Here is a 25598-nt window from a genome sequence, read left to right as displayed (position 1 = left end):
TTTATGCCTCAAGATAAACACTTCACAGATTTCTTTGTTTAAAAGAGCACGAGACGAAGAACAGGAGCGTTTCCACAGCACAGTGCGAAGTTCACCATTGTCTGTAGGGTAGATTCAACACACAAATACAATAAAAATGAAGTCCTGCTGACAAGGTAGTATTTTATTCAGCAACATTCTAAGAATAATTCAGTAGAGATGATAAAATAGCAAGTTTATGCCTGTTCAGCACTAGACAATAAAATGTCAATATTCACCCGTCACACAGCAATATCGCCAGCAAGTCAGAGCCCTGTTAAATGAGGAACTTTACAAACATACAGCAGAAGACACAATTCTTGCCGAGAGAAGTCACGCTGACAAAAGCTCACTGGGGCCTGGCTGATTTAGGCAATAAAGTAACCGATAGCAAACCCCAATTAAACTAGGCATCGCCACCAAAGGTTCTCTCGACATTGCCTTTACCCACCTAGATCCCTGTTGTTGCAGCTGGATATTTACAGCTCTTGGGTCAAACCAAGACCTTTGGAGTAAATTGCTGCATATCCCATGACCATGACACCCTCTGAAAATGGGGGCTAAGAGAAACAATATTTGTTTACCTCGTACAAACATTTGACCTTCTATGTAACCCAGATGAGGGTTTCAAAGGCGTGACTGTATCTCATTTAATGTTTCCATCACTCGCTCTCCACTCTTTGCCTTCACGGATGGCCCATTCCAGCTTCACCACTTGAGCGCGATCCCCATGGAGCGCATCGCTGCAGGCAGCTCACCCAGGGAGAATTTCCAGCCGGCGATGAGGAACCCCTGGCTGCTGTTGACAGCAGAGGCTTTGGAAAGATGACGGTCTAAATTCAATTGTTGTTGCTGAGGTTGTGCCGCTGAGATCTTATCACTCTGGGAAACACACATGGAAGAGATTTAAACAAACACAGACAACAGAAAACAGAGCAGAACATTAGATCTAAAACTACACCCATTAGAAAAATCCGGCAATGCCTTGTCTCTTGGTAAATACTGAGCCTGCAGCGATGTCCTTTGCACGTAAGTCCTATAAAGGAGGGATGGCCTGTCTGCCAGCTAGACTAGCAAAGGACATCGGCAAGACAGAAGGTGTGGTTTTAGGCTATCACTGAAAACCCCTAATTCAAGTGATTATTTATACAACCAACAATCTCCTGGGAACAGCGGTACTCTGGACCCACCTTTCTTTCGGTACTGTGATGACACAGGCTAAGCCACTTTGAAATTGTATGAGGTATTCTCATGTTTTAACTGGAACACTATCATAACTTTTTATTTCTTGGCTTCTATTACTCACTCAGGAGCATTTCTTACAGCACTGGGCCACCTTCCAGGCATAATAACATCTACCAAAGGCACTGAGTATGTCCTAGTTTTTCTCAGAATACAGCCCGGAGCAAAACGACTACAATACAGCAAGTGCAGAAGAGAACCAGCAGCAAGGAGGTCACATTGTAATTAAAACCAAATCAAAAAAAGAGCAAACCAAAACTGCCTAATCTGTGACCCCAGGACAAAATCGTTGCGAACAACAAACAAAATCAGTTACAGTAATGCTTTGCAGAACGAGTAGCGTAAGAAAACTCTGCAGAGCAACGCGCGAGCAGGGGCAGCCCCGATATTCCCAATTCCCAGCGCTGATGGTTCAATATCTTTTTCCGCCACCGGCAGGGAGGAGCCGGGGAACGCGCACTCCCCGCCTGTGTGCCGAGCAGAGCACCCACGGGTGGACGCGGGGCTTCCTCAGCGCCAGGGCACCTGAAGGAGAGGGCAAGCCGTCTGTAGGAGTGTAAGTTGTAACAGGCAACACCAACAATACATTAGCTGACAGACCTAAAGAGATGTGCACAGCAAAGATCTCTCAGGATCTACCTCCCTAGTGTCCACATCACTGTACAGTACACAACTCTAACAAGCGCTTCGGGACTAGGGGAAGGGTGAGAACTCTAGAACTTAATTTCCAAGCACAGTCAGTGCTCCTGACAAAGTAGGACCATCCACTCCCCAGGATCTTCCAGCAGCCTGTAGTAATAAACATCTCCAAAGGCAAGAGGAAAAAAAAAAAAAAAAAAAAAAAGACAGAAATAGTTCCATTAACACACATAAACAATAAAAAGCATGAAGATAAAAATATTCATGAGTTATTTCTGATCCAGCCATTCACATCCCCCTGAGGTGCCCTGTTGTCTGGTTACACCCAGATTCCCCGAGAAGTGCCTGAACTGTAGCCCAGCGGCCCTCCCAACCCCTACTTTGGGTGGAAGAAAGATGCACTAAATAACTCATCATTCCTCCAAGCAAGGAGGAGGACTTCTTCACTGTCATCCAAGAGCCCCTTCTCCTCCTACAGGTGCCAAAACTTCCTTCCCTTCCACCCACCACTGTCCAGCCTTCACAGAGCTGTTCTCAGCCCCCAGCATCCCTGATTGAAGGCAACACTGTCATCTTGCCATCCCCCCAACAAAGAGGAATTATAAAGACTGAAAGAGGGAGTGATGGCACAGCATAAGAAAAGAGAGAAACCAGCCTGAGCACCTAAGATCACTGCAGTTTGTATTTATGCCATACATCTGCATTCATCCTCTTCTTAATTGTTCTCATCCTCCTTTCCAAACAATAACGGGGATTTTTTTCAGGTATCAGACCTCTGGATGCCTATTCAGGTGTAAAGTCTTGGCATACTGTTGGATTTATGTTAAACTAGCTCATTACTATTGAACAATACCCAGTGAATTGGCTATTGTTCAAAGAAATCACTTATCAAGGCCATGCCCAATAAAAACAAACTGTTAGTGCAAAGTTTTGAAGCGTATGAAAGGAGGATTAAGGAAGAAGGATGTTGCAGTTAATGTGTAAGATTAAGAGATGAGAGATCTGGTTTTTATTAAAGGGACTCTCCCTGTGATGTTGGACAAGCTGTATAAAATCCCTTTGTTTTCATTTCCTTCTGAATAAAATGGGAATAATACTATTTTCCTACCCGGTGGAGAGGTTTAGATCACTTCGCACTACTGCTTACAGTGCCTACCACCAGAATGCCTATGAAGCACGCCGTGAAAGAAAAAACAACTCAACCAACCACATCCGACTGACTGAATTTTTAAACTCAAATGAATTGACTTTCATCCAACTCCCCAAACCGACTACACACCACGGGGCTAAGAATAAGCATGAGAAACGACACCCTACAGGGCAATTTTCTGGAGAGGCTGGAAGCCCCGGGAGAGGGGCTGGGGATGAGAGCACCTCCTCATCCGTGACCGCACGGCTGCGCCTGTGACAGTCTCATCCATTTTGTGTCGCGGCGCAGTGTCCCAGGGGCGGCTGCGGCCCGGGGCGCACTCTGCACCCCCCAGCTCCCGCGCTGCTGCCCCACACCCCCCCGTGCCTGCTGGGCTGCAAGGCATCGCATCGCATTTATGTGGCTGAGACCTCCACGGTCCTGCAGAGGTAACCAAGTTTTAACCGCTCGCCTCTTCGGAGCAAGCTGGCGCGTTGCATCCTTTCCAGCGGATTTTCGGTCTCGCTGCTGGATGAGGCAGGGGGTTCTGGGGAAAGGCTGAGCCCAAAAAGTCTGAGCTCTGCGAGCTGCAGATGTGCAGGAGGTGGGCACAGCTGGGCTGGGACTGGGGGGGACCACTCTGCTGATGCCTTGCTGGACCGAAGGGCAATCACATCCAGGGCTCCGCTTCCTACGTTTCTGGGGAAATGACTGCGCCGCCTCCTACACGCTCTGCAAGAGGATATAGCACAGAGCCGCGCTGCCTCCAGAGCCCGATCCTGTGCTCGGCTCTGACATGTCACAGCTGGAACTGCTACCCACCACTGTGAGAAATGGCATTCAGTCATCAAGAAAAAAAAAAAGAAAAAAAAAAACGAAAAAAAACACACTGCACTTCAAGCTTGGCAAAGCCTGGTAGGAAATTTTCAAGGAGGCCTGTTTCTCCCACACATTCTCTGCATTCGCAAGATTATTATTACAATTTAAGATTACAGACAAATAGCTTTTAGAACATTCAATGGGTGACTGCTTTGGCTTTTAAAAATTGGCCAAGATGTTGTAGATGTTAAAAGAGGCTGCTGCATGCCCACAACATCTCCTTTCCCATTACCATCAGCAACACTGCGCAATCCTCCGTAAAGTAAAGACACATGCTGGAGCATTAACGGTAATAGATGGATAGGCTGAGGTTGCCAACGTGCATTTCTGTGCGTAGGTCAAGCAAGACAGAACACAAAGGAGAAACATATAGAACAAATGCTCTCAAATAATCACCCTCCAAGCAGTAACTGCATATTGAATCAAAACCACCATAGATTTACTCACAGACAAATCCTACCCAGAATAGCAACCGAGAAACCCAGACATGTATCCGGGGGGCCACCCGCTCCATGCACCATGGGGTCGGCTCCTCGTGGGCGGCCACCGCTGCTGTCTTCACCCGCCTCTTGGAGGTCCAAGCTCTCTGCGGTGGGTGTGGAGGGAGGAGACCTCCACCCAACCGCAGCCTTGCAACACTTCCCAAGTATTTTCATTGTCAGTTCCCTTCATAAATAACTCAAAACCAGGTTTTGATGACAGTCTGAGGCTTGTCATTGCTCCTGCCATAAAAGCACAGCAGAATGGACAGAGGAGTCCATCCAATCTCACAGTTACACTGGAATCAAGAAAAGCTCAAATTAAACCTGGAAATATCCCATCCTGCTCTGCTTTCACTGATTTGTGTGCTACCCCACTGCAGCAAGCCGCAGGGGTGCCTCCCCCAGCTCCCCACAGCCTGTTCTCCCCTATGGGGCAGCGAGGCTCCTGAAAGGTGGCCTGGGTCACCACAGGTGGCATGAGTCACCGGGGGGGACGGAAGTAATCTGCACAGTTCCAAATACTCTGAGACACTCTCTCATGAATCAAACAGCTGAAAATAAACGCCAGCAGCCTGATAAGCGGGGCAAGCGCGTTGGAGGAAAGTGTTTTATGGGTCCTCCTTCCTTCCTCTCCTCCCTTTTTTTTTTTTTTGTTAAACACACAAGGTTTTCTTTGGGACGCAGCTTTCCACATCACTCGTGAGCTTGTGTAACCCAGCTTGTGCAAGCAGCTGTGGACGCCTGGTACTGCGGGGGGCTGCCGGGCTGACATCGGCCTTGACTCGGCAGCTCCCATCCCGAAACTCGAGTCCCAGGAGGTGTCTGCTCCTGGCTGCCACATGTACTGCCTCTGGGGTCTCCACGTGGGCTGCCTGCGGGTTTGTGTGTGCTGCGCTCCCCCGGCCGGATTCGGTGGCGATGGGCTGCGCTGGCAACGCACATGGACAACGAGGAGGAGAAGGAGCCATTCCTGGCACGGGCCCTGGCCAGCCTGCCCTGGTGCATGCAGAAGGGCAGATTTCAGCCCCCCCCCGCACATCCTCCCACCAGCATCCCTGCTCCTTGCAGCGGTATTGCTCCTCACGACCCCTTCACATCATCCCACCTGCCAAGACTACCACACCCCTGATGCCCGCACACCTCCTGCTCCCACCAAACACCTGGCAGCACCTCCTTGTTTGCAAACTAAACTCCGCAACCGAGTACAACACAGGGCACAGAAGGAGCATGAAGGCCATTAAGGACCCCCACATGGAGTATCCGCCTTACTAATGCCAGCAAACTGCAGACCGAATGTAATCTCTTTGAATGAGAGGCGCCTGGAGACACGGATCGTTCAGGGAGGCACAGGGACCGTGTATCCCGTGCCAGCATGGTACAAGATAGAGCTTGCCCACAGCTTGGTTACACGTCAGGCAGAGGAAGGGAGAGAAAGCCCGCAGTGATGATGAAGGCAGGCAAAGCCAGCACACTGACACAGGAAGAAATGAAACGCTGGGGAGGCATTTGGCCTGTCATCACTTAAAACTTGCAAACACAACAGTGGTTATTACCACAGTTGAACAATGAAACTGGAAAAAAACAAGAAGCCTCCACTAAGACAATTGCTGAATCAAAACAGCTACAAGAAGTAAAAGTTTTGCTCTTCCTTAGCATAAAATGCTTGGCTTCCCACGGCACATATCTCGTCTCAGCTGCTTTAACACCTTGTGCCACGTGCTACAGAACGAGGTGGCTCAGCAGCTCAGGCAGGCTGTCAGAGAGCTGCAGCTAAGGGTGGCCAAAACTCTGAGTTTGTGAGAAGTCTAAACCTCTTGAAATCTGGTTTGCAGCAAAAAAAAAAAAAAAAAAAAAAAACCAAAAACATTTGCACAATTTCTCGTGCCACAGAATGATTTTCCCACCTAAAAAGAATATCTGGTAAACATCAGCATGAGGCATTTCTGCAATCTCAGCTATTCCTTCCATGAAGCCCAGTAGCTCTGAATTAAATCAAGATGAAAAATCACAGTGAAAGTGTCTGCTCCCATTCCACCCCTTCCCCTGCTCTCCCAGCTCACCCCGACAGCCTGGAAACCCTCGCTGCCTGGCTTAGCTCAGGGCTGTAGGTCTGGGGGGAGCTGGGCTGAGAGCCCAGTACCCTCCTCAGCATGAAGCCACTGACCCTACAGGTGAAACCAACTGGTGGCTAAACCGGCTCCACCAAGGCCAGTAGGAACCCAGCAGGACCCTCAGCAGAGTCCAGGCTTTGGCGTGTGGCGTCCGATCCACCGAGACACTTCTGGTGGTGCCAGACGCAATTTGAAAGTCATCTCCCAACAACTCAGCTCGCTTCTGGTAAGTACATTTTAAAGCTCTGGCCGGACTGGCAGGAGGCTACGCCGGCCAACACAACGACCCAGTGCACGAGGAAGCCCCTGGGAAGCTGGATATCAACGCCACAGAATGCTGCATTTGACCTACAGAACAAGGTCTCATAACACTCCTTTACATCATCCCAGCGGCCATTACTGGTTTTCCCTACAGTTGCGCTCAAAGCAAGCTGCTCTTGGTGCTGTTCCTAACACACGAAGTCACCCTGCGAGGATGCTTCCATCCAACGTGGCCAACAAATAAAGGAGGGGAGAGGAACACAACCAAGATCCGCTTGCTTAGTTCCACTGCCAGGCTGGCAACAAAACTTCCATCTGCTGGGATGGCCAAAACATGTTCCCTTTGTATTCACTGTGCACTTGGAATTACATCTCTCATGTTGTCCTGGGAGTCTCCTTGAACATAGACTCCTTTGGTTTTTTTTTTAATTGAGAATCCCTCGGGCGTTTTAAGCCAATTCTGGTAAAGCAAAAGCAAAAACACAAAGCACCCTTCCACTCCAGCCGTACATGCCAGTGAAGGTTCGGATTCAAAAAGCAACATGGGAATGCCATGGCTCAGGTGTCTCTTCTCCGTCACCAGGGAGTGAACAGCCCAGGTGCTGCTGCTTTGCCAGGCAGGAGAGGGCAGGGAGGCAGGAGAGGGCACGCAGCCATGCTCCCCAGGGAACGCCAGGGTTTGTGCTCCCTGGAGAACGCTGGGATTTGTGCTCCCTGGCTTGGAGCACCCCTGGAGAAGACATCCCAGCACATCACTGGCAGCAGCATTTGCTCAGCTGTGGTATCTAGCTGCAGAGGGAAGTCCAACAAGCCGGGCAGGCTCGTTGCCAAGGTGAGTAATCAATAACCATTACCACATCCCAGCCACTCTCACCCCCAAACCTGCACTCCCGGCTCCACCTTTCGGCAACAACAAAGGGGGAGGAGGAAAGCCTTCCCTCCGTGGCAGGTGAAAGGCCACTCCATGGGAACAGGCAGGTGTCTAACGGCAGCAGCCACACGCCCAGGACTGACACACGCTGCCGGCAGGACCAGCGAGCCAGCGGGACCCGGGGCACTTGCCCTGGCTCACCGGCCGCAGCACCCCTGGAGGAGCCCAGCTCCAGCAGCCCTGCTGCCAGCACTGGGTGGGCTCCTCTGTGGCCTCCCCGCTGCCAGCCCTCAAAACTGCCCCTCTTTCTCCCAGGCAGCTTCCACTGCCCCTGCAGCCCATGGACTCAGGGGACGGATGGCATGGGGAGGCTCCAGCTGTGGTAGGGCAGCTCAGAGCAGAGGACAGCTGGGGACAGCCCTCGGGGAGGCCAGCGGTAGGATGGGGTTCCCAGCCAGCCCAGAGGAAGGATGACAGACAAGCATTTACAGCCCAGGCACCCGATTCAGTCACTCCTGTGAAGGCCGTGAGCATGGTGGCCATCAGCTGGAGGCTGATGATGGCCCCCTCCATCTGCAGCCTCTGACCAGGCAGCACAACACTGGCGGACAGGAATGGATAAACTAAGAGATCCATGGTGAGATTAGGCTACAGTTTAATATTTTGTTTCATATAAATATAAAGTATAATAAGCTGCAGTCACCCATCCCACCAGCCAGTAACTTTCAGGCCTTAGAGAAATTCTTCCATACAGATCAAAAGCGGCACTGTGGAGGCTGCAGCTTCCCCAGAAGATCTTCCTTACCAGTGCTCAAAGAAACACTGGGATTTAAGGCTGAGCTCCCCACCCCCCAAGTATGTCACCTTGTTCCCTCCTCCTGGGGACACCACAGCAGTGGCAGGGCACAGCCCTTTGCCCACAGCAGAGGCACGGGGCCGTCCACACACCCTCCTGTCCCCACACCGCAGGTCCCAGGTGGACCCTTCTCCTGCACACCAGCTGCGAGACCCGCTGAGCATCATCTTGGGGAGAGCATGGGAGGGAAAGGAGAAGCGGAGATGCTGGAATACAAAGTTGGGGCCAGGAAGAGATGCACTGATGGTGCTGGCTCTCGTGGCGGTGGGGGCAGCCCAGCATTGTGCAAGAGCCCTCTCCCAGGACAGACTCGGGAGCCAGCAGAGCAAAGGTGGCCGCTTGGCTGATGGGCGCTGCCTGCGGCGGTGGCAGGGTGTTTCCCTGCTGTGCAGGGTCCAAGGGTGACGCGGGGCTGTGTGGCACTCTGCAGAGACCTTTGGTACCCCCAGCCTGGCAGGAGCACTCGTTGTCACCACGTGAAGACAAGAGGCAAAGGTGACCCAGGCAGAGGGCAAGCCACCATCAAGGAGTCACAGCTCCAAATATGCCCCTTCCCACCCCAAACGCCCAAGTGCAGAGAGGTGACGCAGGACCTGCACTCATCCCCATCACCGCACCCACGAGGGACAATCCCAGCCACCAGCACGTCACAACCAGTTACGTGCACAAGGGCTGGGATGCCTCGGATGCCTCCTTCTCTCCTGCCACTCCGAAGGGATCAGCAGTGAACCTAAGGCAAGAGGAGGCAGAGGGAATTTCTCCTCTTCCTCCACACCAAGGCACTGAATCCCAGCTATGCCAACAGAGGAAGGGTTACTTCAGAGCCAGGGACATCTTCCCACCTCCAGTCAGTTGTCAGGGCGCCTCTCATCCTATCTTCAAGTTTTGGAAAGCAAGGATCAATCTTTTACCAGCTGTGACAGATAAAAGCCCCAGCAGCTCCTGTCTGCTCCGTGCCCACCCGGGCCTGCTCGCTACAAGGCTCCTTCTGATGCTGAGATGCAACTCGAGATGATCCCAATTAAAGAAGCGAGGCTGTCACCATTTTCAACTGCACTAGTGAGATGAGAAAACTAATGGTGTCACCGAGTGTCTGCAGGAACAAATTTACAAACCTAATCACCTCCCAGCATAGCCGGGCTGCCAGTGCCTGAAGGAGGGTGATAGGGGAGAAGAAAGCTTTCGGGACTCTTACGGAATGTTAATTTACACTAATAGGAATCGGATCTGTCCTTGCCTGTAATCAGCAGCAGAACTGAGATCCTGAACTGGAATATTAATGCAAGTGCTCCATGGGAGATGGAAACCTCTCCAAACCTCTCTCAACTGATAAGAATTAAACATTAGAAGAGCAGCACAGCAAGCTGCAATGCAGTTGTGGTGTCGGGAGGAGTCTGATGAAGGAGGGGTTTGAGAAATTCAGTGGAGGTGTCACTGCCTCCTGATAGTGCCCGGGACCACAGAGCCCTACTGACCACTACCTGACATGCTGATTTTTCCCTGCAGACGCCCTTCCAAACCTGGGTGTGATCCCTGTTTCTCCTGTAAAATACAGTATAAATGAATTTTTAATGCTGGGTTGATCAGGTGCATCCTCTGTGCTTAATGAAACACGCTACGTGGGAACAGGAAAGGAATGGCCTATTGTGACAGTTGTTGTATTTTGTTATTCTATATAACTACTGTTACATTTTAGGGGAAGAGAAATACCTCTGACACTTCTTTTCAATGAGGTACTAAGGATTTGGGGTGTTCGGCTTGAGATATGGCACTGAAAAGGGGCAGCTCTTTCTGGAAATAAAGCTGATGGGGAACGCCTGACAGCGAGACGGGGACAGATCCAGGACAGCACTTGCTGCTGAAGCCTTTAGCAGAAGCGGGGCCTGGCTACGAGTTATCACCCTGAGGAACATACTGCAGTGTCAGGCAGGCCTTTTAAAAGGCATTTTGTTCTCATGAGCTCGTTTTTCCCTCCACCGTGTATTTGGCCGCAGGGGTTACAAAGCAGCCGAGCATCTCCACGGCACGGAGCCACCGCAGGGAGGAACCAGCCCTGCGCTGGGAGAAAGTCCACAGCCAAGCGGCACTTTGCTGAATGGAAATGCATCATACTCCAGGTTTCTTACCAAAGCTCAAATGGGGTAGTCGGGTCGTTCCTGTACATCCTACCCTGTCCTCAGGAAGCTCCTGCTGCCAAGTCCCTCTCCCATGTTCCCTGATGCCTGCAAGCAAGCGGCACCCGAGGCAGGGATGGGCCTTCTGCACTTACTATATCAGGACCCAAAAGGACAAAAAACAAGGTCCCGGCGAGCCTTGCATGAAAGCACTTACTGGAGAAGAGGACAAAAGCAAAACCTTGTTAGGAATACGCACGGGTTGGGCAGCTCAACGCCAAGCTAAGCCCCCAGCCCTGAGGCGGCTCCCACTCTACTCCTGGCCTCTCAGACCGCCATGACTAATATTTGGAGGTTTACTCAGGGTTCAGCAGCAAAATCCAGCAGCCAGCCCTCCCTCCCTCCCCCCTCCGCCAGGCAGCCGCTGTAGGAGCTGCCAGGAGGGACGGGCAGGGAGACCCCGGTGGGCGAGAGGGCAATGGCCTTCCTCCCCCCGCAGCAGCATCTGCGGCACTGGGGGCAAAAGGGGCCACAGAGAGACCCCCCCCGATGCTGAAACACCCTGTCCTTGCTCCTCTGCTGAGGGGTGAACAGCACGGGCTGGGCAGGGGGAAGAGGAGATGGGCCACAGAGGGTGCCATGGGGACCCCCCAATCCCTCTGCCTCCCTCTCGCAGCCCAGACCTCTCCTTGGCTTCACTTTGGCTTCAGCAGAAGTTTCCTGTTCCTCGTTATTAGAGAAAAGCAAAGCCTTTGAGCCCCGTAATTCACTTTGCAAGCGAGGGGCAGGACTCGGAGCGATGGCAGCCGTCACCCCGAGTGCTCTGCATCTCCTCCCGCTTCCCACCCACCCCATCGCACAATGGCACAGCACCTCCGTGAAGGGGAACAGCATTAATCAATGACAACCCAAGAGCGATCCTTTGGTGCTCAGCTATTGATGGAAAGGGAGAAGTCTATTTTTTTTTTAAACCTTTGAAATGAAATTACCCCCAGTTAAAACTAATGATTTTTTTTTTCCTGTTATTACAGCTTAAAGGTTGATCTGCCATAGCATTTTTTTTAGCAAAAGGTCTTTGTAACAAGTATGTCAGTAACATATCTTAATTTTTCTGTACACTCAGCAGATACACGGTAACAACTGCATATGAAATTGCAGAGCATCGACGTCGAAGGCTGACATCAAAAAAATAAAACGCGCCACAGAAGGACTCTATTTTTCTGTGTCACTTACATGACAGATCTCCTTAATTAAGTAGTTTGCTGGCAGAGAAAATGAATGAACGAGAGAGAAATTGCCTCTCTTTGCTATTAACGTCTCTATTGTTTTCTTATGTATCAGGGTAATTTAATGTTACTGCAAGTGAGGATTAAAAGCCTCAATTAGGGGAAGGCGGGGGGGACAGAAGAGGCTGACAAGAAGCCCCAGGCGGAGCTCGGTGGCACTGGACCATGGCTGGGACTGGAGCCCGTGTGGCATCACCGCTGGGTCATGTCCCGGGAACCGCTCGCCGCTGCGGGGACAACGGCTGGTGGGGTCGGGGGGTGTCCTCCAGGAGGGTTCGTGAAGGTGTGGGCAACGCGTGCCCGCAGCCCCCGCTCTCCCTGACGCTCTGCCCGGGGAGGGGGGGGACACACACCGCCGGCGGGGGCAGCCCCCAGGGGCGCGGGGCCCGCCGGAGGAAGGATGCCGTTGGCGGGCACCAGGCGGAGCTGGTGCACCAGGGACGGGCGGTGCTGGCGCACGTCCCCCCCCCAGCACCCCCGGGGCCGGCCCCGCGGCTCTGCCGCCACAGCTACAGGAAAACAAGAGAGAACAACTGGGGAAAAAGAAAAAAAAAAAAAAAGGGGGGGGGGGGGCGGGAAGGGGGGCGGGGGGGGAAGAAAAAAGGGGAAAAAAAGGAGGGGAGAAGGGATTTCTGGCAAACTCTGAAAAGCCCCAGAGGCGAGGGGACGGGGCACCCAGCCACCCTCAAGCGATATGGCAGACAGGCAATAGAGGAAAATTTACGTTACTGCTACAGCTACATCAACGGAGGGACCCATCAGTCAGCGGCTCTGCCCCCTTCCCATGCACTTTATGGGAACAGAGACCCTATGGGTGCCCGTGCTGTGGGTGCGACGTGTGTAGGTGCCAGCACGCGCCGGTGCAGCCCACAGAGGAGCTGCAGCTGCCACTCTCTTCTTTGGCTGAGGGACAATACCTGGTTTGTGCCCCCCTTACAAACACAGAATTTCTGATACATGCAACGTTTTTTGCTCCACCAAGTGGCTGCGAAGCTTTGTCTCTCCTGGGCCTCCACACAGAGCCCAGCACCAACATGGATAAATAATATCCTGCCTGAGCTGAGAGAAGAAAAACTCCCAGCCCAGACCCTCCAGTGTAAATCTGGAAAGCTCAGCCATGCTCGCTGGGCTAACTTCAGGATTTACCGAGGTGTTCACAAAAGCTGGATTTGGCCCACAACTCAGGAAAGAGGAGTGCATTCAGCATTTGCTTCCCCGAAAGAATCAAACTTGCCAACTTCTCTTTCACAGGAGAGGCCAAGCCTGCAGTGTCACCCCTGACTCCAGTGGCCAGGTGCCAAGGCCGAGGTTGCCCAGGTGCCTGCCTGCGCCGCGGCAGGGTGCCAGGCGCGGGGGGGAGCAGCCCCTGCCTTTGTGCTGTATCCAGGCAGTGGGGAGTACCCCGGCTCCTCCCCGGCAACTTTTCCCTCAGAAATACCACTCTACGCTTGGGAGGAGACAAAAGGCACCGTTTCTGTAGCCAGGGGCTAAAACAACAAAAGCACCAGCAGCCGCCTCGGCGGGTTGGGCTAGGGCGATGCCAGAGTGAGCTCTCCTGCTCCATCCGACTCCCGCTGCCAGCGGCCCCTGCTCTTAGCACGCACCCTGCTCCCACTTTGGCACTGCAAGAACAGATTTCCCCCCTCCGACACCCCAGACTGTGTGACCAACCCAGGAGAAAAGCCTTTCCCTTCGGGCTAGGACTGTTCACCATCATCCCGTCCTGAGCACAGCCATGGCAGCACCTCAACTCGCCCCTGGGAGCAGGGTCACCCAACAGCACGACTTGCAGGAGCCCCAGGGCGACACCAGCTGACAGACGTGAGGGTGTCCGCCACCCTCCCAAACGCACACATCTCGGAAAATTAAAATCTTGTTTCTCAAGTGCCCACCCATAATGACCAGCCCGGCTGCTGTGCATTGGGGTGTCCATCAGAGGAATCGGCATCTCAGCATCCATAGCACCATCACTGGTGCTCACAGACAAGTCAGAACCATTTCCTAAATGGTTCTAAATCATTTATATCAAAGATGACACAAATAGATGGTAAAAAAACCATCTATTTTTTTCCCCTTAATTCAGGATTGCAATGCCATCATACCACTGGGTATAACTTTGCAAAACTCTCTCTTCAGTTTTCCATCAAGACCGTTTTCCCCTGCGTGCTTTGCTGGGACCAGGAGATGGGATGGGATCTGGGGAGAGAGAAGCCTCCGGCTCAGCCCACCGCCAGCCTCACCAGCCCCACACGTCTGCCCCTTCCCAAGGTCTAGCTGCTTACCTGCCAGCTGCTCGCATGTCTTTTGGGGCACAGGAGCCTCAGCAGACCCCTCTCAACCCGTGGTTTCTCTTATTAGTCTTTTTAAAAACAAACGAACAAACAAAAAACACCTGAAAGAAATGGCTCAGTATGTAAGGAAGGAACATAAAATAAAAGTTGCAGAGATATGAACAGTCTACAAGAAGTATAAAATTTGCTTGCCGCTACTGAATGCATCCAGGGATAAACAGCACCCTCCGACGCTAGCGCTGCCTGTGTAATACAGCATTTCTGCCAGCTGTACCCTGCGCTTAAGACATGTGGATTTTACATGCTCACTGTTACAAGAGTATTTTCAGGACAATTTTCCTTTGACTCAAATTCCTTCTGTGATCTGCTGCAGACAGGTGAACCTCATGTATCATTTTATTCTCTTCCCCCCCCTCCCCGTGCTAGGTACTGACCTTCTACGCTCCTTCTCTCAGGTAAAACGGAGGCCGCTAAACAGAGTCATGCTGAAGTGTGACTTGGCATAAGAGGAGACAGAAGGGCATGAAATCTCTCTTTGAAGTTGTTTGTCCCAGGAATCCCACTTCCGTCTTAGCCCTGTGTTGATGACCCTTGGTCCATGCCCACTGATCCACATCCTCGCAGCCCGCCCTCGCACACCCGGCGGCGAGCCCGGAGAGCTAACCCACCCGCAGGCTCCCCTCTTCGCTGCTCTCCTTGGTGAGCAAACATTTTCTCCAGCTCTGAAAAGCACTGGTGCCATTTCTAGCATGCTGGGTAAGATGAAGTAATCACCCTCATTGCCGTAAAATACCACAGTACGATTTATTAAAAAGTCCAAAATTTCATGGAGCTTATGAAAACATGGCGGGGGGGTTGTAATTGTCCAGTGAAATAAGCATCCTGTTCAGCTTTCTGCAGGTTTCGGTCCCTGAATCGGAGGGTACATGAGCATCACTTCCAGGGCAACACCAGCTGTGAGACCACAGAGCAGGGACTGCCCTATTCCCACCTGAAGCTCCTCAGACCAACTTCCCGAAGCTCGAGCCGCCATCCAGCAGTGGCACCGCTCTCCAGCCCCACTGGGCTGCCGAGCCCACCAGCAGCTGAGGGGTGGCGTTGGACGTTCCCGGGTAAGGCGGCTGTGGCTGTGCAGGGTGGGCTGTGTTCAGCTGGCACACCTACAAGCGCTGAACACCCATAAAATTGTGCAGAACCCCCCCACAGGAAGGCCCTGCTGCTGCCCATCACCCTCTGCCTCTCCATCGCCTGTCAAACGAGTTACGTGAAGAGGTGGCAATGAGAAGGCACTCTCCAAACAAATCCACACTTTTGTGTACAGCAGAGTTCAGATATATTTACGGAGAAAATACCTCTTTGCTTCTGCTGTTTGGAAGGTACGTACGATCAGACTTGGCTTTCCTTCTAATAATCTCATTCCTCTGTCATGCCCTTCCCATCTCATTCCCTTTGAGATTCACTTCATCCTACTTGAGAAAAGAAAGCTGCTGATCAAGACAGGAGCTATTCCATCATCTGTTGCTGAAACATTACTTCGTTTCTCCTGTCCTTTTTACTCTCCAGCATCCAGCATTTCCCTCCAAGACTATCAACTTCTCTTGTCTTCTGGATAATTCAAGCCCAATTAGGATTGCCTGCTGATAGCTGCACGCTGGTCTAACAAAGCCTGGCCTGTTGCTGGGTTTGTTTTGTCAAGTGTCACACAAATAAGCAACAGCAGGGCTCACCGGAGCATAAACAGCTCAAACTACTCTCCCCAAGTGTTTGCTTTTCGCATGTACTGTGCTAATTTGGGGAAAAAGTCTCTCTAGAAACTTTTTTTTTTAAAAGTAGTTTAAAAGAGTATTCTCACATGTCACATCTTGCATAAGACTGACAACACGGACAGCTTTTAAGTACCAACAACAGGGGGAGCGAGAAGGAACCCAGAGGAAAATCGGCATTACCCCTGTGACCGTGCCACTGCCTTGTGCCGATACATCCCAGTGAGGGATGACAAGTCCCAGCAGCTGGGGACATCCTGCTGCTTTCTGACCCCACCTGAGCATGTCACTGGCTATTATTTTTAACATCTTAAAACAGCCCTAGGAGTCATATGGCTTATCCCCATTCATTGCACAAGAATCCTCCAATCTATTCTGCACTAAAAAACAAACAAACAAACAAACAACTTTCTGTAAATACAGGGTTAATTTTTCCTGCTTTGCCCTCAGCCTCCTTTAGCATCACTCCGTGAAAAGCGTAAGCATCAGTGGCCACAATACGAAGAGGCACAATACACCCAAAAGCGCTCCGCTGTCGTTTGGAAGTGATGAGTCCAACCGGCATGTTTGTTTTCAGTCATATAAAGAACTCCAACTCCTCCTCCTCCTGGGCTCTGCCTGTGGGGCTGGCCCGCAGCGTTTGCTCCTGGCAGCCTGAAGCTCTTCGTCCCGCTCCTTTGCTCCTTTGGGGGGCAGCGAGCGGGATCGGGGTCCTGTCCCGGGAGGACGCGGCGCTGCCGGCCACGTCCGCAGGTGCTCGCAGCTGGAGGAGGCTGCTCCGCAGGTCCCTGGAGAAGCGGTTCAGGGGGCAGAGGCCGCTTGCAGGATTCGCCACGGCAAGCCCGGTGTCGACGTTGGTCTCCGCTGCCTGCCGACGAAGGCGGCTCTCCCGCAGAGAAGCCTGCAGCTTGCTGCTCGCCTGCCTGCGGAGGGAGGCGGCATCCCACCACCACCGGGGTGATGGACCACTGTGAGAAGGGCAGAAGTGCCTGTGGAGGTCACCACTGGCTTCCTCAGGAGTATGGGCTTTGCTTTGCTCAGATTTTGGTTTAGCTTTCGTGGCTCTGACGTCCTGGTTTCTCCACCCAGAATTATCCCGCTTTACAGGGAAAGGGATCGGGACAGAGTCCTGCAGGATTTTTTCATTGTCTGCATCATTATGCTGATGGGAAAGCCCAACATTTGTTTCATGGGGCTTGGAGCTGTCTTGAACCTGTTGAAGAAAATTTGGAGAGAACCTCATTAACATATCGTTCTAGCTTGACCAAGTGACGATGCTCTCACCCAGCCTCGCTGTGCTGAAGTCTCCTGCAGCACGCCTCTAGAGAAGGGCACAGGAGTCTCACAAGCCTGAGCGATGGCAGATGAAACGCAATGCAGGTAATCTGATGGAGAAAAAACAATCCCAGCTTCCCATACAAAATGCTAGGTTGTGAGTTGACTGTAACCCAGGGTCTCATTGCTGTGACAGACAGCACTGAGTTAGCATCCGTTCAGTGCCTGACGGCAGTCTAAAAGCACACAAAATCTTAAGAATTATTCCAAACAAAACGGAGAACATTGTTATGCACGGTGCAGTTCACGTCCCAGAGCTGGACCATGATGCCTGTCCCTCACCTGCAGCACATAACAGAGTACCATGGAGCTGGGAATGCTCAGAAACGGACAAGGATAATTGCAAGCAGAGTAAAGGAACAATCATGTATGCTGGGAATTTTAACCCTGGGGAAAAAGAAAAACAAACAGTTTAGGAGGGAGAGAATAAAAGGCTAAAGACACCATGAGCCACCTGGAGAAACAGACAGATATTGTCCATTCCCTGCCATTTGCAAGGCAAGAAGCAGAGGCCATCAAATGAAGCCAGCTGGGGCCAGCTTCAATTAAAGGAAGGTGTCAGTAGACCTGGGGAAGTCCCTGCCAAAGTACGTTGGGGATGCAAAGAGTTCACACAGACTCAGGGTGAGACTAGATAAAGGCTTGGAAAGGGAAGAGTCACTGCAAGTTGCCTCAGCTGTCTGCGGGAAACCCCGGAGTTTAAAAGGGGCAGCTCGGGGGTGTATTGGTGGGGTTTAACACAGGCACTTGTCCTCTCGCTGTTCCTGCCAAGGCAGCCACCTATGGCCAGCCACGGACAGACAGCTGCAGCTGAAACCCAGTGCAGACAAAAAACCTGAATCACCACGTAGTATCTATCAAGCTCTTCCGCGTCTCTTTGGGATTTTCCACACTGTGGTGCTCGTGGGCAAGTTTCAGAGGGCTCTCAGGACTACTGCACACCCGCACCAGATTTGCTGCAGGTGACCTAAGCACAGCACACACAAATAGCTGTGCCTGTCCCAAAACCTTCTTGGAGGCATCAGACCTACTGGAGCTCCTTCATGTCTGCAAATCCTGACCGGTTGTTTTTGGAAAGAAACTTGCTTAGGAAGCTCTGGATCAAACAGCGTTCTTTTGATGGCTGGGCAACACATGGGCCAGCACAGGGCATACCCACCAGACCAGCAAGGCCAACAGGACAAGGACCTGCTGAGCACATCCCATTTGCTCCTGTGGAACATGCCACCCCCGGGGACACCAGCCCAGAGAAAGGCACCCGCCTCATCAGTCCTCTGCAAGACCAGAGACATGTTTCATGTCTTTATTTACCAAACAGCACATGGAGGCCATCCTACTCTCCTACTTGCGTGTTAAGACTAAACTTGTAAAATCTGAGCAACAGAGATCTCCTGTAAACACTCAGAGAAAGGACATGGAATAGAACAGTAATTAGTGAGCAACTTCAGCAAAAAAAGGACAGGATGTAGTTTATTTACTTTTTTATCAAACTAGGTGGCTTGGGTTATCTCTTCCCCAATAAAACCATGAAAAGGGATCTTGCAGGCTCAGAGGGGAGTGACAACTCCACGTGGGTGGCAATCCACGAGCAGACCCTTGGATTTGGTTTGCAATAAAGCGGAAAGTTGGGGGGAGGAGGGGTAGAATAAATCATTTGCAGATACTTGGAATAAAGATTTACAGTATGAACTGAAGAGGTGCGGAACAAAGCGCCGCGTGCCAGACTGTCAGCGTGCTGCGTGGAGCACCGCCACAAGGTACACATCATCGAGTTCAAGCGGACTCCAGCTTCCTGCGCCAGGAGCAGAGTGCGGCACGGCTACACCACCAAAAAATCTTCTGAATTTCCTGCCAGTGAATTCATGAGCGTCTATCAGCTTAAAACCTTGTATCTACAGCAGGAAGAACCAGAGAGTAGCTTAAGAAGGGACCTCCGGAGGTCACCTGGCCCAGTCCCCTGCCCCAGGCAGGACCAACTTCAAAGCCACGTGAAGATGCTGAGTCTTGTCCGGTCCAAGTGGTGGCAAACCAGTTTACAAAGTGAGGAGTACATAAAGGCTGCCCTGAGGATTAGTGTTCAGAGTAGCATAAAAATAGGCTGTACAGAATAATTAAGCTGATTTATAGCAAATGAGCTCTGGAAGGAAAAGAAAAAACACGGGATGGGCAAATTATTTGAATATGCAGACTACAAGAAAAAAAAAAATAATCAGAGGTGGGAGAAAGAACACGGAGCTAAACTGTGTTGGGGGAAAAAAAAAGCACACTGAGCTCAACTGCCCTCCTGCTCACATGTCGAATTCCCACTATGTATCATCTCAGCACGGGCTGTTTTGTCATTTTTTATTTATTTGTATTCATACAACCTCCGCACCGCACACTCGAACAGAAAAGGCAGAGGTTTCCTATGACGCATTTCTTTAGCGCTTTTGCCCAACTGCAACTCACTCAAGAGCTCCCAAAAACCTGTGTCAGGCAATGTTGTATCAACACTATACTTGTAAGTATATTCAAAAACATTTATCATGTAATGACTTATCAGAAAAAGAATAGGCTGCTACAATCGTTTGGTTCAGGCAGGGAAGGGAAGATGTCAATCTAGCCTGCTCAAAAGAGCATTAATACTTTCAATTTCAGGCAAGCAGTAAAGATGTTAACAATAGAAAAACATTCCAAGGATCGACGGCATCACAGCACTGGCTGATACCGATTACTGCATTCAAAATTCAAAAGAAAACATGAACAAGCAAAAATCTTAATTTCCCATTTTTAAGAGAGTCCTGCTTTCCTTGAAAAAAAAAAAAAATAATAGAAAACCTCCTCTCGGAGCACGGCACACACGTACCTGAAGCAGAATTGTATTTCCTTCGTAGTCTTGCGTTTGCCACCTGGTGCTACTGATGGGAAAACAGGGGTTGGGCAGGAGAGGCACCAGCTGCCCGATTTCTTGCACCTTGAACTGCAGGGCCGACGACCCCCTCGGCTCAGCAGCCACCCCGATGGGCAGCTGCTTCAAGCAGAGCTGCACGGCAACGCTTTGGGTCGCGTACAGCACAAAGACGCAGAAGTTGCTCTTCTGCAGAGTCGCTTCTTTCTGCAGGATCATCTCATAGAGTCTCACCGCGTCCTCGTAGTTATCGAAACCGCAGTAGAGGGTGACGCGCAGGATTTCGGGGCCACAGTGTACCCGCCTGATGCCCCACACAGGCAGCTGGTCCTCCAGGCCATAGAAGTCCTGGTGAGCTGGGGCATAGGGGTGGCTTTGGCCATTGACAATCTGGGCACACTGGTAGCGCCAGGGCGGACGCTGGAATTGCTCATGGACCTGGAAAATCCGTTCTTCTCCCAAGTCCTCGTGTAAAAAAAGGAGAACAGATATTCCAGGGAAGCAGCAGCTTCTCTTACGATATCTCTCATAGTATTTCAATGGAGTAAGTCGCTCAGACACCAGGAAAAGGCGAATGTCCAGGCAGATCCACTCCAAAAGCCGATCCAGAGTTTGCTGCAGAAGCAATGAGTGTCCCGAATTGGCGAGAAGATGCACAGTCATGAGAGAGTCTGTTCCCTCATCCATTGCAAAGGCTCCTGACAAAAAATAAAAATAGACAAATTGGTGCCTTCCCTCTCCTTCTCCTACTGCTGGAGCCTCAGTAACACGAGGGGTGTGTAACTGTAGGACTTTGACAGAATGAATTCAATCTTCTACAGGCTTTGCAATAGCCTGATGAAATACGCACATAAGCACAGTAAATGTACACGAGGAGGCGGGCGAAGAGTGACAAGGCATTCTGTGACCGGTGCCAGGTCACTCGCATAGAATCATAGAATGTGTTGCGTTGGGTGAATGGAAGGGACCTTTAAAGGTCATCTAGTCCAACCCCCCTGCAGTCAGCAGGGGAAGTCACAGCAGAGCTCAGCTGAAGGCTCATGTTCCAACTCCAAGCCTTGAGCTCTGGGCACTGCATGCACGCGACCAACGACGTGTCCAGAAACACCTCCGAGCCCTACCGGTCCTGTCCCTCACAGCCCAGGGCAGCCGAGGCGAAGAGCCCTGAAACACAAAGGCAGTGATTCTCCGAGATGAGATGATGTTGTCAGTGCACTTGCCTGTCAGCAGTGGAGACGGACGCGCCGGATCTGGCCGAGTCCCACTGGCGCACACCTCGGTGGGATCGCCGCCTTTTGTGAAGGCGATGCGGCACTCGTGTTTGAGAACCTCAGCATATTTTCTTGTAGTCAGCAGGCTGGCTTTAGCTCGGTGTAAAAAGCGTGTGATCTTTGAGAGTCACACCCTTCTGGGGCATAGAGATAAGCTATTCTTTAAAAACAAGGAAGGAAAACAGACTAACAAAAGAAAAAAACCACCCATGTGAACACAACAGATAACAATAAGGGCTGATATGAATCAGCTTCAGGAAAGAGGAGCTTTGGGAAAAAACCTCAACTCCTAGTTACGCACTTCACAACACAGGTAGCTCAGGTCCTGGGTTATTATACATAGTCCATGAAAGCTGGGTTCCAGGCTTCCTCCTTTCCCTGCCCTGTTTGCCTCTTTTCCCCCCCCCCCTTTTTTTTTTTTAATGCTGAGATACCCATGTAATCAGCACCCTTAATTAAACCTTTTTTTTTTCCTTGCTCCTTGAGTTTACATATTGGTACTTAATTTAGCTTACTGTGTAGACTACAACAGGAATGCTGAAAATACACCTCTTTCCAGGCCTCTTCTACTGTCTAGAAAATAAATCACACTGTCCCTTCACCTCCTTATTTTGCCAACTCAGGAGCAACACACACAAGTCAAGCCCACCCCCACTTTCTATACAGAACTGCGCCCACTGCAGCCAGTATTTCAATCAAAACTGGGGCCTCTGATGATGTATCCAGCTCCATCTAATTAAGAGCAACGCATCTCTCCGCTGACATACCAATTTCCCCCTCAAACAGCCAAACACACAGAGCTGTGGTTCACTGTGCAGAAATCTCAGCATTAATAAGAGTCTGTTACTCAAAACTCTGAACTAATTTTTTTTTTTTTACTTTTTTTTTTTTTTTAAATACAACCCTAGCTTTATATTCAACTGAGCAAATTCTCCAAGGTCTTCAGCTACAAGTAGCAGTGACTGGGTTTCCTTTATGTAGGAGATCACACTCACTGGTAGAAATACACATTCATGCTTTAAAAAAAAAAAAAAAAAAAAAAAAAAAAAAAAAATCACACTGACACCAATGTACAGTAAAAATAAAAAGGCTGACTAGAAAATGAAGGAAGAAATGAATTTGCACTGATAGAGGCAAACCCACCCGCAACACTTCGAGCAAGTAACAACCACCGTTGGGAGGGAGACAAAAAAAAAAAATGCAGCCTTCGGACAATTGCAGGAAGAGCGGGAAGAGAAGAGCGCAAGTGCTCCAAACATTATGGGGCTCTAGATGAGCTCTGAACAACACCGTTGTACTCAAATATGGAAGAGGAAACGATTCATCATCTCTTTGCTAGAGGGCAGGGGCAAGCAGTCAGCTGCCTTCCTGCATGCGTGGAAAAGGGGAATTTTGCCTGTACAGGAAAACACTGAAACTCAGAAAAGTCCATGGGGTGTCCCCTCCCCTCCCACGCGCGGGTTCACCCCGACCTGGGCTCACCCTGCCTGTGCTCATCCCTCCCCGGGTGACCACCCCCTCGTCTGCTCCTGCACCGCGGTCCCGGTGCCTGCCCTCCATCTCCCCTTCTCCCACGGAGCAGAGGACCCCCCCAGCACTCCTCCACCCACAAAATGTTCATTCTCACGGCGCAAAGAGGGAGCAAGCGCTGGTTTCCTTGGGCATCCCACCCATCACTGCAGGCTGGCGCAGCTCTCGGACCCCATCCCCACTCGAATCGCATCAGCCCGGCTGTTCAAAATCCTGGGGGGGCAGCAGCATCACATTTCAAGGGTCACCAGGTTTTACCACAGCCAAGAAACTGAGCCTACACACAAAAAGGGCCAAATCCTGAACCCTCCCACCATGCCGTGTTTCCTCTGCGAGCAGCGCGCTTGCTGGGGTTGATGGGGAAGCGCTCTTACTTGTGAGCTCTATCTGATGTAGCCTGCCAGTTGGAGGCCTGGTTCTTGGACCCATAAGCTCTCCAGCAGCACCAGGTCAGGGGTACCCACCACTCCTACCACCAGGAGCATGAGATGAACTGAACACCAGCCTTTGCTGAACCTCCTGCGGGGGGCAGCCCCACCACCCACCCTGGCTAAGCACCCTGCAGCAGCGGAGCACCCTGCTCCTCTTCCCCTGTGCTTTGACATCTAAATGTCCATGGGAAAGGGCTCAAATGCGGGCTCCCCAACCTCGGACAAGGGTATTCTCATGCCGTCACTTTGTCTCTGATCGCTTGCCCCCCCAGACCTCGGGGTAAAGCCAGGATGCCATGACCCCCCCGCTGCAGCCGGGTGAGTTTAGACCTTCTCATCCGCGGCTTTTCTCAGAGGCACCAAGAAGGTCTCGGGTGGGACAGGGATGACTGCCATCAGAAAAAAGCGTTGGCTTCTGCTGGACCTTGTAAGAAAAGGAAAGTGCTGGTTTCACTCCGATCCCTGAGCTTAATGAGTCCTTGCCTTCCTCTCTGCTCCCCCTGCCCCCAGCTTTCCAGTCTGGCTGCCAAACGGAAAAGCACATTATTCATAGTGACCTGCCGAACACGCCAAGAAAGATTTCTTTAAGAGATTAGAAAAATAGCAGTCCAATCTTATGTGAAAAGTCACTCTGCTGAGGAAAGGGGGGGGTGGGAAATAAATATTGATATGGTACTCAAAAAATATATTGGAGCCCCATTCCCACACGGTAGCGACTGGCAACACAGCAGGACGTAGAGCGGGCTGCTGGGGGAGTCCAGCGCTGGGCAAGAACAGGTCAAATAGGAGGATTTGTATCTACCACCGATATACACACTCTATAAAATATAGCCCTGCATAAAATAAACTCCAAACGTAAGCAACTAACAAACTCTTCATTGCGTCAAGCCTCAGAGAATACTGTCTGCTATACGTTTAACATCTTACAGTGGAAAGCCACAGCAAAATAATTAAAAATTCCTTTTCATAATGAATTCTTAAGATGTGCCTAGTCCTCTGCGGCACTCAGAGCCCTTCGCTCCAGCTGACACCAACAAGACTGATGATGCATCACAGGATTTAATAACTTCATAGTAATATCTGTAAGGAAGTTACTTTGTAAGGATTTAGGTTTTTTATACTAGCACATAATTAACTTCAGAGAGACTGGGTGTCAATTACCTAAGCATCTCGGGAGCAGGCCTCATTTAATACATGCAACGTCTTGGGCTTACTAACTTTTTAAAAGACATTTTTTTGGTTTATGCCAATCTTAATCTCTGCCTATAACAAGGACAAAAGTACTAAATTAACCTGCGAGATGACAATTATCTACAGCATAGACAGAACTGAGACAAAGATCAGGATTAAGGTCTTACTTGAATGCAATAAGCTTTTCAAAGAGGTCGTCTCTTGCTCCAAACCTTGTGACTCCAATTCATCATCGCTTCGGAGGAAAGCACAACCCCAATGACCAAAAGAGCAAAAAACCATCTAACCTCCTGCGTTTATGTAAGCAGGCTTCTGTCCCAAATGGTTCTTGTTTCTTCTTGTTAACCAGCTAACAAAGAGTAGGAATCCAGCAAGGGTCTGTCAGCAGACACCGGAGGCAGAGCGCGCTCCACCACACACAGTGAGGCAGGATCCACGCGCATACACGCGCATTAACAAAAAGGAAAAAAAAGAAAAAAAAGAAAAGAAGAAAACCCAAATACGGTCGGAAAGAGGAGAGGGCGGGGAAGCTCGCTGCGGGCTGCCGCCTGCCTTACCTCGCGGAGCTCCCAGGAGGGCTGACCCTCGGCGGCTGCCGGGAGCCACGGCTCCCCGCCGGCAGCAGCGTCGGCACAGCCGGCTGCAACTCCTCCCATGGACGGGACACAGCCACCCGAGACTCCCACCCTGAGAAACACTACGCTGGGAGATGCACAGACAAGGTAGGGTTTCAAGACTCCCGGGAGATAAAATGCAAATGAAAATGAGGGAGGTGCCTCCTGACACCCATCCGCAGGGGCTGGGGGAACTGGCACCCTCCCGGCAGCATGGTGCACCCTCAGAGGGACAGCTGGGACCAAACCACGTTTTCCCTGTATGCTTAGTGACTGTATTAACGAAAGTACAGCAAATAAGTTACCCTCAAGCGACACGGACTTTGGCGCAAGCGCGAGGCTGGGAGAGCAGCACGGAGACACGGGGAGGAGGGAGATCGCTGGCAACGGACCAAAC

At 51.0% G+C, this 25598-nt stretch overlaps 1 protein-coding gene across 8 annotated transcripts; it reads right to left on the bottom strand.

The window, feature by feature from the left end:
• Window positions 1-207: 207 nt before the first annotated feature.
• FAM124B (family with sequence similarity 124 member B) lies at window positions 208-25598 on the bottom strand. 8 transcript variants are annotated; one of them, XM_063339768.1, is made up of 5 exons: window positions 25145-25598; window positions 24875-24965; window positions 20123-20862; window positions 14614-17155; window positions 208-900 (listed from the first exon to the last, which is right to left on the bottom strand). In XM_063339768.1, exons 1-4 carry the CDS (start codon window positions 25241-25243, stop codon window positions 16520-16522), a joined length of 1566 nt encoding a protein of 521 aa, XP_063195838.1. In that variant the 5' UTR covers window positions 25244-25598; the 3' UTR covers window positions 208-900; window positions 14614-16519. The 8 variants fall into 8 exon arrangements, with proteins under 8 accessions (XP_063195838.1, XP_063195831.1, XP_063195835.1 ...); XM_063339762.1 differs by adding an exon at window positions 21385-21572 and having other exon boundaries at window positions 209-900; window positions 24875-25598; XM_063339766.1 differs by lacking the exon at window positions 24875-24965 and adding an exon at window positions 21385-21595 and having other exon boundaries at window positions 209-900.

The sequence above is a fragment of the Chroicocephalus ridibundus genome, chromosome 6 (genome assembly GCF_963924245.1).
Source record: "Chroicocephalus ridibundus chromosome 6, bChrRid1.1, whole genome shotgun sequence".
Classification (NCBI taxonomy): domain Eukaryota; kingdom Metazoa; phylum Chordata; class Aves; order Charadriiformes; family Laridae; genus Chroicocephalus; species Chroicocephalus ridibundus.
The sequence above is the reverse complement of the archived record's forward strand: the minus strand, read 5'-3'. Positions and strand labels throughout refer to the sequence as shown.

Bases quoted from the DNA above. Each gene is read 5' to 3' on its own strand.
- FAM124B (XM_063339768.1), bottom strand. From the start codon at position 25,243: ATGGGAGGAGTTGCAGCCGGCTGTGCCGACGCTGCTGCCGGCGGGGAG. The intron at 20,863-24,874 runs GTTAGATGGTTT...ATTTTTTGTCAG, and splicing joins TGCTTACATAAACGCAGGAG to GAGCCTTTGCAATGGATGAG. The intron at 17,156-20,122 runs GTACGTGTGTGC...TTTCTTCAACAG, and splicing joins GAAATACAATTCTGCTTCAG to GTTCAAGACAGCTCCAAGCC.